This window comes from Lithobates pipiens, unplaced genomic scaffold, assembly GCF_037356315.1.
Source record: "Lithobates pipiens isolate NorthernLeopardFrog02 unplaced genomic scaffold, aLitPip1_a1.2 Scaffold_8, whole genome shotgun sequence".
Lineage (NCBI taxonomy): Eukaryota > Metazoa > Chordata > Amphibia > Anura > Ranidae > Lithobates > Lithobates pipiens.
Window position 1 is genome coordinate 243,031,895 of NW_027507903.1, and position 15,364 is coordinate 243,047,258.

At 40.0% G+C, this 15,364-nt stretch overlaps 1 protein-coding gene across 3 annotated transcripts in view; it reads right to left on the reverse strand.

Moving 5' to 3' along the window:
- Nucleotides 1–15,364, reverse strand: part of MYRFL (myelin regulatory factor like) — a 237,798-nt gene that overhangs the window by 207,201 nt on the left and 15,233 nt on the right. The window contains exon 2 of one of the 3 annotated variants that reach the window (XM_077468899.1): nt 1,993–2,083. The exons of the other annotated variants lie outside the window; for them this stretch is intronic. Coding sequence (XP_077325025.1) covers nt 1,993–2,083 — 91 coding nt within the window. The remainder of the gene's footprint in view (nt 1–1,992; nt 2,084–15,364) is intronic. 3 annotated transcript variants of the gene reach the window in all.

A 15,364-nucleotide genomic window follows, 5' to 3' on the forward strand; every position in this document is an offset into this window, starting at 1 on the left:
CCAGAGGCAGCGGGGACCGTCCTCATTGCGCAGCGCGGCTCGCGCATGCGCAGTAGGGAACCGGGAAATGAAGCCGAAAGGCTCCATTTCCGGATTCCCATACCCAAGATGGCGGCGGCAGCACTCGAGTGTCGATCTAGAGATCGGCTTCGGGTGCCGACATCGCGGGCGCGCTGGACAGGTAAGTGTCACTATTTTAAAAGTCAGCAGCTGCAGTATTTGTAGCTGCTGACTTTAAAAAAAAAAAAAAAAAACGCGGAGTCCCGGCGGACTCCCGCTTTAAACTACTGGCAGAGGCATCCATTAAGGACGCTCAAGCACCGCCCCCTCTGTCACGTCACCCCCTATATGTCTAATGGATGGATTCATGCATTGCATGAATCTATCCATGGCTGCCGCTGCCACCCCCTATTTGCGAGCCTGAATTTCAGCAGTGGAGGGTTATTTTTGGAAGCACCTGATTAGAGCCATAGGCTCTAATGTGCTTCAAAAAAGGTGGACTTGGATCACAGAGCATTGCACTCGCAGTCCACCCAGATGTGATCAAATTAATATTTGCTTTTCTAACACTGAACCGCCTCTCCAGCAATCAGGTAGTACGGTTACACGATTGGCTGAAGGCAGAGATGCTCCGATTCGATGCCTTGCAAAATGGAACTACAGAGGAGGGGGAAGCATAGAGGACACAGGAGCTGTCCCACAGCTCGCCGCCATCACCTGCTTCCTGACCCACCGGGCAGACAGCGGGTGGGTGGGGTCCACAGTGGCATTTGATGGGCACAAGTAGCAGCATTTTATGGGGCACAAGTGGCCGCATTTGATTGGGCACACGTGGCCGCATTTGATGGAGCACACGTGGCCGCATTTGATGGAGCACACGTGGCCGCATTTGATATAGCACACGTGGCCGCATTTGATGGAGCACAAGTGGCCACATATGATGGGCACAAGTGGCCACATATGATGGGCACAAGTGGCCGCATATGATGGGCACAAGTGGCCGCATATGATGGGCACAAGTGGCTGCAATTGATGTTTTTTTTTCAGTATTTTTCAGTTTGTTTGCGCCCCCCAAAAATGTTGAGCACAAGCCGCCACTGACTACTGGTCACATAAACTCACCATTTAATGGAGATGGACATAGACAGACATGTTTTAAGTCCAGCCTATGGGACAACCATACCTCCTTTTATAGATAACAGAGAAATTAGTGTAGACACAAAGTAACAGAAAGTGTGTAATTTGCATGATCACCAGGTGAATATGAAGGGAAACCCCTAAAAAAAATAAAGTCTACTAACGCAGTCATAACATCTAAGGACTTGTAAGCTGCAATATATTGCATTTTTGGTTTCGGGTTAAAGATATTCTTTATAGGGAATCTGCCATCAAAAATAGTATTTGGGCATACAGCTACCTAGTAATTAGATAAGGTAGAGTGTTCCCATGGTATCTGTCAGCCTCATGCCTTGTACACACGGTCAGAAAAAGTTGTCAGAAAATACAATATTTCTTAACGAGGTGACGTACAACACATATGTCAAGACTATAAACGGGCCAGTAGCCAATAGCTGTGGTTTCTTAATTTATTCTGAGCATGCGTGGCACTTTGTCCGTTGGAATTGTCTACACACGATTGGAATTTAAACAATTTGGATTTTGTTATCGGAATATTTTAGATCCTGCTGTCAAACTTTGTGTGTCGGAAATTCCGACGGAAAAAGTCAGATGGAGCCCACACATGATCGGATTTTCCAGCAACATGATCCAATCACACATTTTCCGTTGGAAAGGCCGATCGTGTGTACAGGGCATTAGAATAGCCATAATGAAAAATGATCACAAGTGTCCATTGTCTCCACAGAGCAGCGTTGAAAATTCCAACTTTCAAAGCCATTCAGTATTTAAATGTTTCATATCTGGGATGGATCACTCCAAGCAGAAACTTTGAATCCAGATTAAAAGGAATAAATAAAGAAGTGTATTACTTACAGTACTCCAAAAGCAAAGTCATTACTGATGTACTCCTCCAACATGCTTGTGTCCACCATAGGATTATCCAAGGCTCTGTGTACATCTTGCCCTGAAAAAGCATTTGTTACAAAAAAAATGCACATAAACCAGACAGGTTACGACCAACAATCTGATTAAATTTTTTTTTTTTTAAATCGTGGGACTGGCAATCACCAGCTGCCTAGTACATCCTAGCTTTTTACACACCAGCACTGCAGTATCTCATGGTGACGTGGGCAGTCCCAGCAGTGCAATACAAGCTGGTGAGGAGGCTAGCACTCATTGTGTCCCACAGTCACAAAGAATGAGAAGGCAGGCCCGTAGAGCCGTTGTGTCCTTCCAGAGGTGCTTGCAAATCCTGATTGGCAGCCCCCAGATTCAACAGCACCCATTCTCCCCCTATTCATGGCCCAACCCAGAATTCAGTTGGTAACAGCAAATTTAACAACCTTGATATTTTGAGCTGTTTTTTATCTGCATCATTTGATTGTGGACTAGAGCAAACTTTATCCACAATACATCTAGACCAGTCATGTGGAAACGTATCACGATTTCTGAATTTAAAACTTTTTTGGGCCTAACTCTTAACATGGGCATTACAAAAAAAGACTGAATTTGCAGTCATATTGGTCCACAGATTTGATTCATCCCATGTTCTCTCCTGCAATGGCAAGGAAAGAATATGACAATAAGGCTTTTCTTGCATTTTAGTGATAATACACTGTCGTCCTCGGGGTGACCCTATGATTGGCACTACAAAATCTTCTTTGTAGACGAATCCCTCATACATTTCACTTGCTGCTTTGCAATCAAGCAGTATTATCCCAGTAAGTGTGCCAGATATGGGGCTAAACTGCTTTGTGAGAGGGCAACAGGCTAAAGATACAGATTTAGAGTTTATAAGGGAAGACAGTGAAGTGGAGCAGTTTTTCTGCGACCACAAAAAACATAAACCGAAACAAATACACCACATACATTCGTAAAAGTGAATATATAAATTGATGACGAGTGACCAATTGTGTGAATAAATAAAGTGTATGGGGTAAATCAATTCCTTATACAAATAAATTAATCATTAGATTATATGAATAATTGAGACCATAAAAAAAAAAACAATCCCAACTATTTAAGATGTGCAAAGGAACATCACAGAATGTGCTACTGCAATAATCAATAAATTAATAAATAAATTAATTGAAATAAGTGATAAATACCTAAAATAAATTTAAATGTATACATATATAAATATATGGATTAAAAAAATGAATGGGTATAACAAAATTCAAAATTCATTCAGTGTATAAAAGAGAAAATAGTCCACACAAGTCCCATAGATAATAGCAAACAAAAATGTTGAATAATCCAATGTGAAGTAGAAACTGACACCAACAGAAATTAGTGTAAAAAGAAATCCGCTGAAGCACCTCCACCAATGGATAGTTAGAGCCGCTTACCAGAGCGTAAGATCTCAATGTTAATTGAGATCAAAAATCGCATTTCTAGATGGTCTAGATCAGGGATCCTCAAACTACGGCCCTCCAGCTGTTGCGAAACTACACATCCCATGAGGCATTGTAAAACTCTGACATTCACAGACATGACTAGGCATGATGGGAATTGTAGTTCCTGAACAACTGGAGGGCCATAGTTTGAAGACCCATGGTCTAGATGGACTGTCCTGGGAAACCGCAATTGGATCTGGTAAAAAAATTACCAGATCCAATTAAACTGGCCTATGGAGCCCAGATCAAGTTCACAAGTTATAACAAAAACTGGGTACATAGGAATCATGCATTATAAATAAAAGCATTTACATCCGCCTCAACGTTTAGGCCAAATGGGGTGTAGCATTTAAATTTATGTATCCAAGTCATCTCTAATTTTGAAATGCTTCTAGTAAGATGAGTACCCCTCCAGTTGTGTTTGAATTTGTCAATCCCCAAAAAGATTGTATTGGAGGGGTCTCTGTTATGTGCCACGAGATAGTGCTTGGATACTGAATGTTTGGTAAAGCCCCTACGTATGTTCCCTATGTGTTCATTAAGACGCACATGTAGAAAAATATTTTTTTTTTTTTTTTTTTTTTTTTAACAATGGGGGCAGTAGATTCTAAGGGTGGGACCTTTTATTAGGCCCCTCTCAAAATTGTGTTTATTTTTTACCCCTTTTTTGTATTGTCCCTCTTTATTATTTCCCACTGTTTTATTAACAGTGGTGGGAGGGCCCTCTTTGTTCTGTGATTCCTTTGTTTTTGTTTTAGATTTATTTGATTTTAAGAGAAAATTCATTTTTTCTTTTATTAACTTTTTCTTTTATATATTTTTTCTCATTTTATTTACCGGTATTTCACCTTTTTTCTCTGCATCAGGGGTTAAGAGTATATCTGTTTTTGGTATGAATTTTGTTGATTTAAATTTTTAATAATTTCTCCTTATAATAAATATTTTTTATAATTTTTCTATATGTAATTTATTTTGAATAGTTTTTTGAATTCACTTTTATACTGCTACTCTAGAGAAGGCTAATCAGCCATATTCCATTAATATTATAACATATTGATTGTTCTACGATATTGTAGTTCTCCCTTGATTGATTTTTGGGAGAGCTTGGTATCCTTTTTTTGTTTTTTCCCCTAACCAATATGGCAGATTTGTATGTCTAATGGAGCTCAGATCGAGGCGTGGTTGTATTGTTTGTTACTTAAGCGGTGCGTCAGAGCGCCGTCCCGTATCCCGTGATCACGTCCGTCTAGTGATGAAACGCATAGGGAGGAATGGCGTGCTGATGTCACCGCGTTCTACGCCAGACCTGGAAGTGCGGGCGGTAGCTGAAAGCCGGCCGGCTCGATTTTGAATATTGCTGTTACATTTATTGACCATGTGTGTTTATTTGCTTCTATTTATATTAGTTCATTAAAAGGGTTTTATGGTATGCGTGTGTCCCCTTGTCTTTTCATATGGATTGGGGCACTAACGTTTAAACCATTTGGAGTACCTGGAGAGAGAGGTCTGGTGCGGTTTCCCAGAACAGTCCATCTAGACCATCTAGAAATACGATTTTTGATCTCACTTAACACAGATCTTACGCTCTGGTAAGCAGCTCTAACTATCCATTGGTGGAGGTGCTTCAGCGGATTTCTTTTTACACAAATTTCTGTTGGTGTCAGTTTCCACTTCACATTGGATTATTCAACATTTTTGTTTGCTATTATCTATGGGACTTGTGTGGACTATTTTCTCTTTTTTTATACACTGAATGAATTTTGAATTTTGTTATACCCATTCATTTTTTTAATCCATTTATTTATATATGTATACATTTAAATTTATTTTAGGTATTTATCACTTATTTCAATTAATTATTTTATTAATTTATTGATTATTGCAGTAGCACATTCTGTGATGTTCCTTTGCACATCCTAAATAGTTGGGATTGTTTTTTTTTACGGTCTCAATTATTCATATAATCTAATGATTCATTTATTTGTATAAGGAATTGATTTATCCCATACACTTTATTCACACAGTCACTCGTCATCAATTTATATATTCACTTTTACGAGTGTATGTGGTGTATTTGTTTCGGTTTATGTTTTTTTGTGGTCACAGAAAAACGTTTTCTATTTATTTAGCGCAGCTCCCCATTGCATACAATTTTGATTGTCGTAGTATAATGATTTGAGCTGCTGCTTATAGGACGGTTTATCTGAATATCGCAGTTTCTTCCTTTGTACCATTAGTAAAGTGGAGCACCCCAAATGTCCGGACTACATGGGAAGCAGTGGCAAGATAGTATGGGACTTGGTGTCACCCTTATTCTGGAAGGGATACCATTTGTATGTGGACAACTATTATGCAAGCGTGACACTTTTTAGACACTTATTTAATCTTGGAATTGGATTCTGTGCAACCTAATCACTTCCCCCAACTGCTCATTAACAACTGACTTAGAAAGGGGGAGAAAGCCTGCTTGCAGAATGAATTACTTGCAATGAAGTGGAATGACAAACTGGATGTTTTTTGTCTTGTCTTCCATTAACGCAGATACAACAGTCCAAATTAACATAGCATCTGGTGTCATTGAAAAGCCTCTGTGTCCATGACTATAAACTTTATATGGGAGGCGTGAACTACAACATCCAAATGATGAAGCCGTATTTAGCTTCCTGCAGAGTTAGACACTGGTACAAAAAAAGTGTAAATGTATTTATTTCGATTGGCTATATATAATTTTTTTTTTAATATACAAAGCAACTGGAAGAACTGGATCCTTCCTAAAATTTCAAGAAACGATCATCATGGCCCTTTTGTATCCAGAAGGTACTGTGGCCCCAAACCCCAAATCCAGGCGCAGTGGGCCAGCTGCATGAGAGGCAATTTCTAGATGTCCTCTCTCATAATCCAACTCAAAGGTCTCCCCAAAGAAGATATCTGTAGTGGACACAAAATAATAACCTCGTCTCTGCATCAAACACTACTTCTGTCACTACCACACACTAGTGGAGTGTTAGTCTAAGAACAGCACGGCACAGTCTAGTGCACACAATTCACATACAAGTGTCTCAAAACATGTTAGATAGTCAGGAAACAGTCTATCGCATTTTGAGAGACCCTAAAATCAAAGATTGGAAAGTTTATGGTCTTCATAAGTTACAAAAACAGTTTAAAAAAAAAAAGTTATAAAATAAAAAAATAAAAATAAAAAGTAAAAATAAAAGTTACTGTTTTTATCGCCTTAAATGTTTTTTCATCACTGTGCCTTCAGAGTGTGTATGCCCAAGCATAAGGGGCCCCTGGAGTGGTCAGTTGGCAGATCGCTCCTGTGCTTTGGAATATAATTTTTTCACTTCTTTTCTGGCAGAGATTTTTTTTATCCACATCGATCGATGTGAATGGAGAAATCTGTTAGGTTGTTTTTTCCACATGACCAATAGGGTTGTGGGATGGTCAGTGGGTGGTAGCTCCTATACTTCAACATCTATTTTTTTAGCTTTTTTCTGGCCAAGATATTCTCAGTCATATCGATTGATGTGAATGGAGGTATCTGTTTGGCCAACATTAGATGGGCTTTGAAAAAAGGAAATAAAAAATAAATTGTAATTTTCTTTCATTTTCCAAAAACCTGTGGCAACAAATGAGATCTGAAAAATGCTGGCCATGCCTCTTAGCAAATACCTTGGGGTGTCTACTTTCCAAAAAAGGTCACCTAGGAGGCGTTTGTACTATCCTGGCATTTCAGGGCCTCCAAAACTGTGATAGGTAGTGAGAAAGCTGAGGGAATTACTCCCTTTGAAAGCCTAAAGGTGGTCATTGAATTTTGGGCCCCTGTATGCAGCTAGACTGCTGCAAAGTCTCTCACATGTGGTATCCCCATACTCAGAAGAAGTAGCAGAATGTGTTTTGGGGTGTAATTCCAGATATACCCAATGCATTTGTGCAAAACATCTTATTAACCACTTCCCGACCGGCGCACGCCGATGTACGTCGGCAGAATGGTACGGGCAGGCATATTGGCGTACAGGTACGTCCATTTTTATATGCCGCCCTAACGTCGCGTGTGCGCCACCAGCAGCAAGCTCGCGTGCCGGTCAGGACCCACGTGAGTCCGGTCGCAGGTCCCGCAGACTGGATCGCCGCAGGGATACCCACGATCGTCTCACGGGGCAGCTGAATGGGGAGATGCCGTTGTAAACAGCATCTCCCCGTTCTGTCTAGCAACAAGTGATGCTGATCTCTGCTCTGTGTGATTGTGTTAGTGAACACTGATCTCTGCTCCAAAGTCCAGCCCCCCACAGTTAGTAACACGTCCCTAGGAACACTTAACCCCTACACTGCCACCCCCTTCACTGCCAGTGTAATTTACACAGGAATCACTGCATTTGTAAAGCACTGATTGCTGTATAAATGACAATGGTCCCAAAAATGTGTCAAAAATGTCCGATGTGTCCGCCATAATGTTGCAGTCACAATAAAAATTGCTGATCGCTGCCATTACTAGTAAAAAAAAATAATAATAAAAATGCCATAAAACTATCCCCTATTTTGTAAACGCTAGAACTTTTGCGCAAACCAAACAATAATCACATATCGCAAAAATATGTAGAAGAAAACGTATTGGCCTAAACTGAGGAAAAAACGTTTTTTTATATATTTTTGGGGGATATTTTTTATAACAAAAGGTAAAAAATAATGCGATTTTTTCAAAACCGTCGCTCTATTTTTGTTTATAGCGCAAAAAATAAAAAAACGCAGGGGTGATCAAATACCACCAAAAGAAAGCTCTATTTGTGGGGAAAAAAAAGGACATCAATTTTGTTTTGGAGCCACGTCACACAACCGTGCAATTGTCAGTTAAAGCGACGCAGTGCCGAATCGCAAAAAGTGGTCTGGTTTTAAGCCAGCAAAATGGTCTGGTCTGAAAGTTGTTACAACTTTGTGTAAAATAAAAACTATTTTTTTCTTTGCCATTTTTCAAAAACTCCCATGGACTCATTATGCCTCTCAACAAATACCTTGGGGGTCATTTGGGTGTGCGTTTGTACTGCCCTGGCATTTTAGCTCCTTGAGAAATGTGAAAAGAAGTGTGAAAAGCAGTCAAAGTAAAAGCTGCTTAAATTCCAGTATTTATTGTATACCATAGTTTGTAGACGCAATAACCTTATCCCAAAACAATTCATATACACTTATTGTTTTTTTATTCTTACCAAAGACATGTAGCAGAATATATTTTGGCCAAAATTTATGAAGAAATTAGATTTTATTGGATATGTTTTATAACAGAAAGTGGGAAATATATTTTCTTTTGCTAAATTTTCAGTCTTTTTTCATTCAGATCACAAAAAGTAAAAAAACTCAGTGGTGATTAAATACCACCAAAACCTACCTACCTACCTATTTGTGTAAAAAAAAAAGAATACAAATTCAACGTGCGTACAGTGTTGCATGTTTGTGCAATTACCATTTAAAGTAGCATAGTGCTGAATAGTAAAAATGCTCTGATCATGAATGGGGTAAAAACTTCCTGTGGGCAAGTGGTTAAAGATCAGCTTGCAGTAGCTACCAAGTGCAAGCCACTGCAAGCAAGGCAAGAGACTTAGAAAGTGGCTTTTAAGTATGTTCAGCCCACTGTAGGCAAAGCTAAAACTTTGAATGAGCAGTGTGCAGCCCTCATTAACAAGTCTAATGATGCCCTAATAAAGAAAAAGGTCCAAAGCCTGTAAGCAGAAGTAGGTATATACCACTGTTACTTTCCATAAGCGGGAAGCTGGAAATCAGATCAATGCAAATAAAGATGATTTGTGAAATGGTGATCAGTGGACTGATTTACTTAAAAGTTTGGATTCCTACACCAGCTTTACTTAACCACTTGCTTATTGGGCACTTATACCCCCTTCCTGACCAGGCCAATTTCCATCTTTCAGCACTCTCACAGTTTGAATGACAAATTTTTTGCTAAACAAAAAAAGATTAAAAAAAAAAAAAAAAAAAAGAAAGAAAAAAAGTTTATATTTTGTTATAAAATTTAGCAAACCAGTAATTGTTCCCCCTCGTGGATGGGCACGGATGATGCCTCAGTGATGTGCACTGATAGGCAGCACTGACGGGCACTGTTAGGTGGTACTGATGGGTGGCACTGATTAGTAGTACAGATGGGCACTGATAGATGTCACTGGTGTGCATGGATTTGCAGCACTGGAGGGCTTTGATTGGCAGTTAGGGGACCAATGTCCCTCTAACAGAAGCTGGTTACCAGCTTTATTCTTTTCTTTATGCTGACAGTTACCAGCTTCTGTTTACTTCCATTATCAGCTGTCATTGTCTGACAGCTGATTAAGTGGTAAAGGGCCCACTGTGATTGGCGAAGAGCTTGGAGATCACAGAGCGTGCCACACTTGCTCAGTATGAGAATGGGAGGACGTAGAGGGATGCCAATTGGGGTCCGTGCTGTAGTTGTCTTTCGGCTATAGCATGGACGTCAAGTGGTTAAGAGGTGGAAGCAATTGGCTGGGAATGGTAGATTAAGTCACATTAGGTATTTTTGCTGTCGTAGCCTGGGACACATTGCTAGTGATTGCCATGCTGGGAAGACAGGACATCAGCAGGCCAGTGTTCCCAGGACAGCACAGAGAGATGCAAGTTTATTTTTTCCAATGGAAATCTACGTATGCCTTTCTGTGAAAGTGTTAGAAGGCAATAGTGAGCACCCTACAGTCATTTTACAGTTAGAAATAGGCAGTTAGAGAAATGTAAGCAGTGAGCTATGATTTTTGGCACAGCTGGAAGGAACATATAGTCTGCTTTGTCTTTTACTCTTTTAAGGTAATTAACATCCAGAGGTGGAGCAGGCAGAGCAAATGACCAGGCCAGATGGGATGAGGCAGACTACAAGAGGAGATGAGAACAAGAGGAAGATGTAGATGATTTTAGGACAGGATCACTAAAAAGCCTACTTATCTGCACCTATAACACGGCTTCCTTGTCAAGGTGTCATTCCTTCACTGGAGAGTGAGATTCTGCAGCAATTTGACTATTGATGCAGGAGACTAGTCCCCGGTCTACTGAGCCCACACTGACTTGAATGGAGACATTTATTGAGACTAGATATCCCCAGGCCACAGTACAATTTAAGTTTATAGGGATTTAGTGCTCAGGTCTGGACAATACTGAAGGAAATTTCTGACCGGAGGATGTAATACACACCGAAGCAGGCCATGGCTGGGATAAAGACATAAATAAGCACATGGGATGGGTAGTGTTGTTTAGCTTATACGGGCTGTCATATGGGGTCAGGGTCATTATAGTTTAGAGAAAGCTCAATGTACCCTTAGGCCTCTTGTATACAGAACGTTTGTTTTCCAAACCTGAATGCCTTTGCTCCTGGCAGGAAAAAAGCAGCTTACAAAATGTGCCTAAAGCTGTGTTTTCCGAACACATTTTGTCATGTCAATGTTTGGAAGTGCATTTCATTGGCTAGAATATTTATTTATTCTGGTCATTGGAATGAACGAACACTCAAGTGCCAACAGTGCCTATCATTCAGGCGTGTTTACACTCGTTTAGGCGTGTCAATCGTTTTTACTGTTCAAACGCTCCTCCTCCTAAATGCTCAAAGGGATGTTTTTTTCCAGTCTCCAAACGCCTATGTGTACATGGCCACACAGGCTAAAACAAAAGTCAAACGGCTGTAAAACTGGTGTTTTTTTTTACAATCTACGTGCATGAAACCTAAAGAGTAAAACCAATACATTTAATACCCACAACAATTTTCTTACTTTGTAGTAAAAAGTCAAAACAGTGAGAGTAATAAAAATTAATCTTGGCTAAATTTAATTAGGTTCTTTTGATGTCTAGACTTCTTTATGGTCTTTGTTGCAATACCTGAGAAATTTTAAAAGTCAGTAAGTGTGGGTTATGAAAGAGAGAAAAGGGTAATAGTTGCAAGTGCAGCCAAAATTAGAGTGTAAGTTGGACTGTATGCACTAAAATAGAGGCATCAGTTGCCGTGTCATTAGTTCACGGTAGAAAACTGAAGGGTGTACTAAAAGAACATATGGCAGACCATGGTGAAACATGAGGTTAACAGTAATGGAATAAAAAAAAATGCTTGATTGGCAAAAATGTCAGTGGGAGTAAAGAAAAGTCCCAGTGTCATGGTGTCAATGGAAGGAAAGAAATGCTCAAGGTCTCTTTAATGTACCATGCAGTATATAGAGCATAGCAGTCTTGACTATGTAATATATAACATAGTGTATGACATAGGTTCCTGGGAGGAAAAAAAATCCCCCAGGGACATGCGGTGAGGTCAGTGGCTGGCGAGGCACTGGCTAGTATCAGAGCTGGATACACACAGGTTACATACACCACAAGCTTTAGAGCGAGATCGATAATTGTAGCACTAGACCTCCTCTGTAACTCTAAACATGTAACCTGTAAAAGAGTTTAAAGCGTCGCGTATGGAGATTTTTAAGTACTGAAGTTTGGCACCATTCCACAAGTGTATGGATTTTAAAGCGTGATATGTTAGGTATCTATCTACTCGGCATAACATCATCTTTCATAGTATACAAAAAACAAAGGCTAACTTTTACGTTTTTTTTTTTATTCATGAAACCATTTCTTTTCAAAAAGAAAATGCGTTTGAAAAATTGCTGCGCAAATACCGTGGAACATAAAAAGTTGCAATGACCACCATTTTATTCCCTTCTTGCTAAAACAATATATATAAAATGTTTGGGGGTTCTGAGTAATTTTCTAGCAAAAAAAATAAATAAAAAAGATTATATTTTACATGTAGGAGAGAAGTGTCAAAATTGGCCTGGGTGGCAAGGGATTAATTACCATAAGTAATATACAAATAATTATATATTTTTAAGGTAATTTACGATATTTTCAAAAACTGTACTCAAGTAGGTGGCTTAAAGGACACAATACTGAAGTTTAAAGTTATATCTGCAAACCAGTAATTTCCCAGTAAATAGATAAATAATAAATTATCTTATAACATATAGCATAAATATAAATAATTTATGAAAGTGCAGCTCTGTGAATGTGCAAAAGATCAAAAGCAAGTAAAATGTCACACTGTAGGTATGTCAAATGTACAGGGATGATAAATTACACCTGTAGAAACATAGAACATATGCGTGTATAAACATAATAAAGTGCAAATGTGCCAACAGGAACAAATCTTAAACGTGAATACACATATTGAATATAATAAGTACATGTAAATAAATGTGATTTCTAGGATGAGGACAGTTCTGAGATAGTAGGAATGTGTACAGTCTGCATCCATGAAGAGAGACCACCATGAAAGGAGTGCACCATGGACTGTGCAACCACCAAACAAGATGAATAGGTACTCTTACCAAATCGTGTGGACCCCCAGCCAGCGCAATTGAGTTAATCAAGCATAGAAACTGGCAAAGTAGTCACTTCACAGGAACCAGCACGAGGGTAGAATAGCAACACCGTCTCAATACCAAAAAGCATCAGGCTCCACCAGTCATGAAAAAAAGAAGTCGCCACATAGCATAAAATCCTTAAGCTAGGGTTTTATTGAGTAAACTTGGCAGACTTATGGTGACCCGGAGGAAGTTTTTTTTTCACATTAGGGTCGGCTCTATTCACATATGGTATTATTTACTTGCGCAATGTTTGCTGCTCTGCAGTGATTACTGAGTCACTGTACTACTGGTCGCACCTATCTCAATGTGACACTACTGATCCGTATTCCACCGGGTCCAACCTATTTCAATATTGACTGCCAAATTAGATACTGGCCTGCTGGTTTTGCCTATATATTTTGTCTCCCCCAGTGACCGCGGTAGGCTTTGACCGGGTGCCTAGTATACACCGCCTTTTTCTGGAGTGTGGTTGTATTTTCTGATGAAGTGGTTAAACCAATAAACTAGTTGAAATACCACAGCGTCTGTAAATTTTACGGAATTATTCTAATGTTTTTTGTATCAATAAAATGTTGTTGAATTTTTTTAATTTTGTTCACAAATTCTTCTCGTAACTGTTTAAGTTATACCAAGATAGTCCGCTTGCCTTTTTGTACTTGATGGGTGTTGGTTGGGGTCCAGACTCTCAAACCTCTATTCTTTCATTGAGTAAAGTAGAACACTTACATCAATATAGATGAATACAGGCACTGTAAAACAATGTTATCACAGGAATTGAAGAAGGGGCGCAATACCATGGAGCTAGCACAATGTGTCCTGGCGTGTTTCGTCCACTAAGACATCATCTGGGGTATAAGCTAGCCCCCTATGAATTGCGCATATTTATAATCTTGACCAAAAAATAATTACCCAATCTGTAGCTGTGCTTAGAACCGCATGCCCGCAATACCGGAAGGGAATCCAACATGGTGTCAGGTGCGAGTGTCAAAGCCTCAATAAAGATGTTGACCAGCAATGAAGCCTCACCAAAAATGGTGCCCATTGGTGAGGCTTCATTGCTGGTCAATATCTTGCTGGTCAGGTACCTACCCCTCAAATTTGGGGTCTCTGTGACCCCTGGTTGCCGAGCTAAGACCCTGAACCTCAACCCTCACCTGCCTCCCCTGACTGCACGTCCCTGAAAGCCCCATATTGTATGTCCTTATTTCAGTGACCTTGGAGGAACAGACAGTTGTGGACAGATCTGTGTGAGTGGGCCTGACACGTACTTGGTGCCTTAGGGGGCAAAAAAAAAAGCAGAACAGAATTTGTGCAAATGAACTAGAAAATAAGCAGCAGCACTCACATTGACCATCAGCAGCTGAGGCAGTGAGGGTGAGCTTTTCCTTACAATTGGTACAGTTGATGTTGCTTAGTGAAAGTAATGTTAATGCTGTTTTCATGCCTGCAAGCTCAATTTCCCCCTCTGCTCTGTTCCTCCTCTATGAGTCTCTTTAAAGTGTTTGTAAACCCTCCCCTACAACTTTGTCCCATGTGAATCAGCATAAAAATCCCTAATGAACACTGCGGTTATACATATCCTTCATTTCTTAGTATTGTTGTAATCCTTTTTGTTCTTTGGAATAACGTCACTGAGCATGCCCAGATCTCCCCTGATTTATGGCACACTCTCTGTCTTATCTGCTATCAGGACTTCCTACTGCACACAGCACTGAACTGCCAGGAGGCTGCTAATCACTCAGAGCTTCCTCCTACACACCATGTGACCTCACATACAGTGTAAAGCAGGGCATGGGACAGCAGTATTGCAGTTTTATCAGCTGAAGCTGATAGGACTCAAACAGGCAAACACTAGGTAATCAGCACAAGTAAATACTATGAAATAAATAAGTCAGCTATTAACAGGGAAGCAGGGTTGCCATAGAAACGTTGGACTGAGAAGGAGCCTAACCTCTGGAAACAAGTTTTTTAAAGTTTCTTTAAACAGTAAGTAATATGCGATTTGGGCTGGATTACAGTGGCTATACTTTGATAATTACTTATTATAATGGACTAAATGAAAAGAAGCATCAGAATGGAACACATTGGTCACCTGTTGGACATTGCTATGTTATTGCTGCGAGGCCCATCTCTTTTTCAGACAGCAGTAGCAGCAGCAGCAGCAGACAAGCTCCACTGACACCCAAGGCATTGCACAAATTGGAATGGATACAGGCAGAAGCAAGTGGTGCAGCAGTGAAGGTTCCCCATCTCCTGCTTTCTTCCAGTCATAAAGATGGTTGTCTAGGAATTCGAAAGTCATGGTATCACTAAAAAATGCACATCATGAAGCGCACCCCTATCTTAGCCATTCAGGAATCTGCTGACCCTAAAACAGTGTTGCCATTCCTGAACGACATCTGTAGAAGTGGCATGTTGGGAAAATTCTCTCAACTGGCTGCAGTC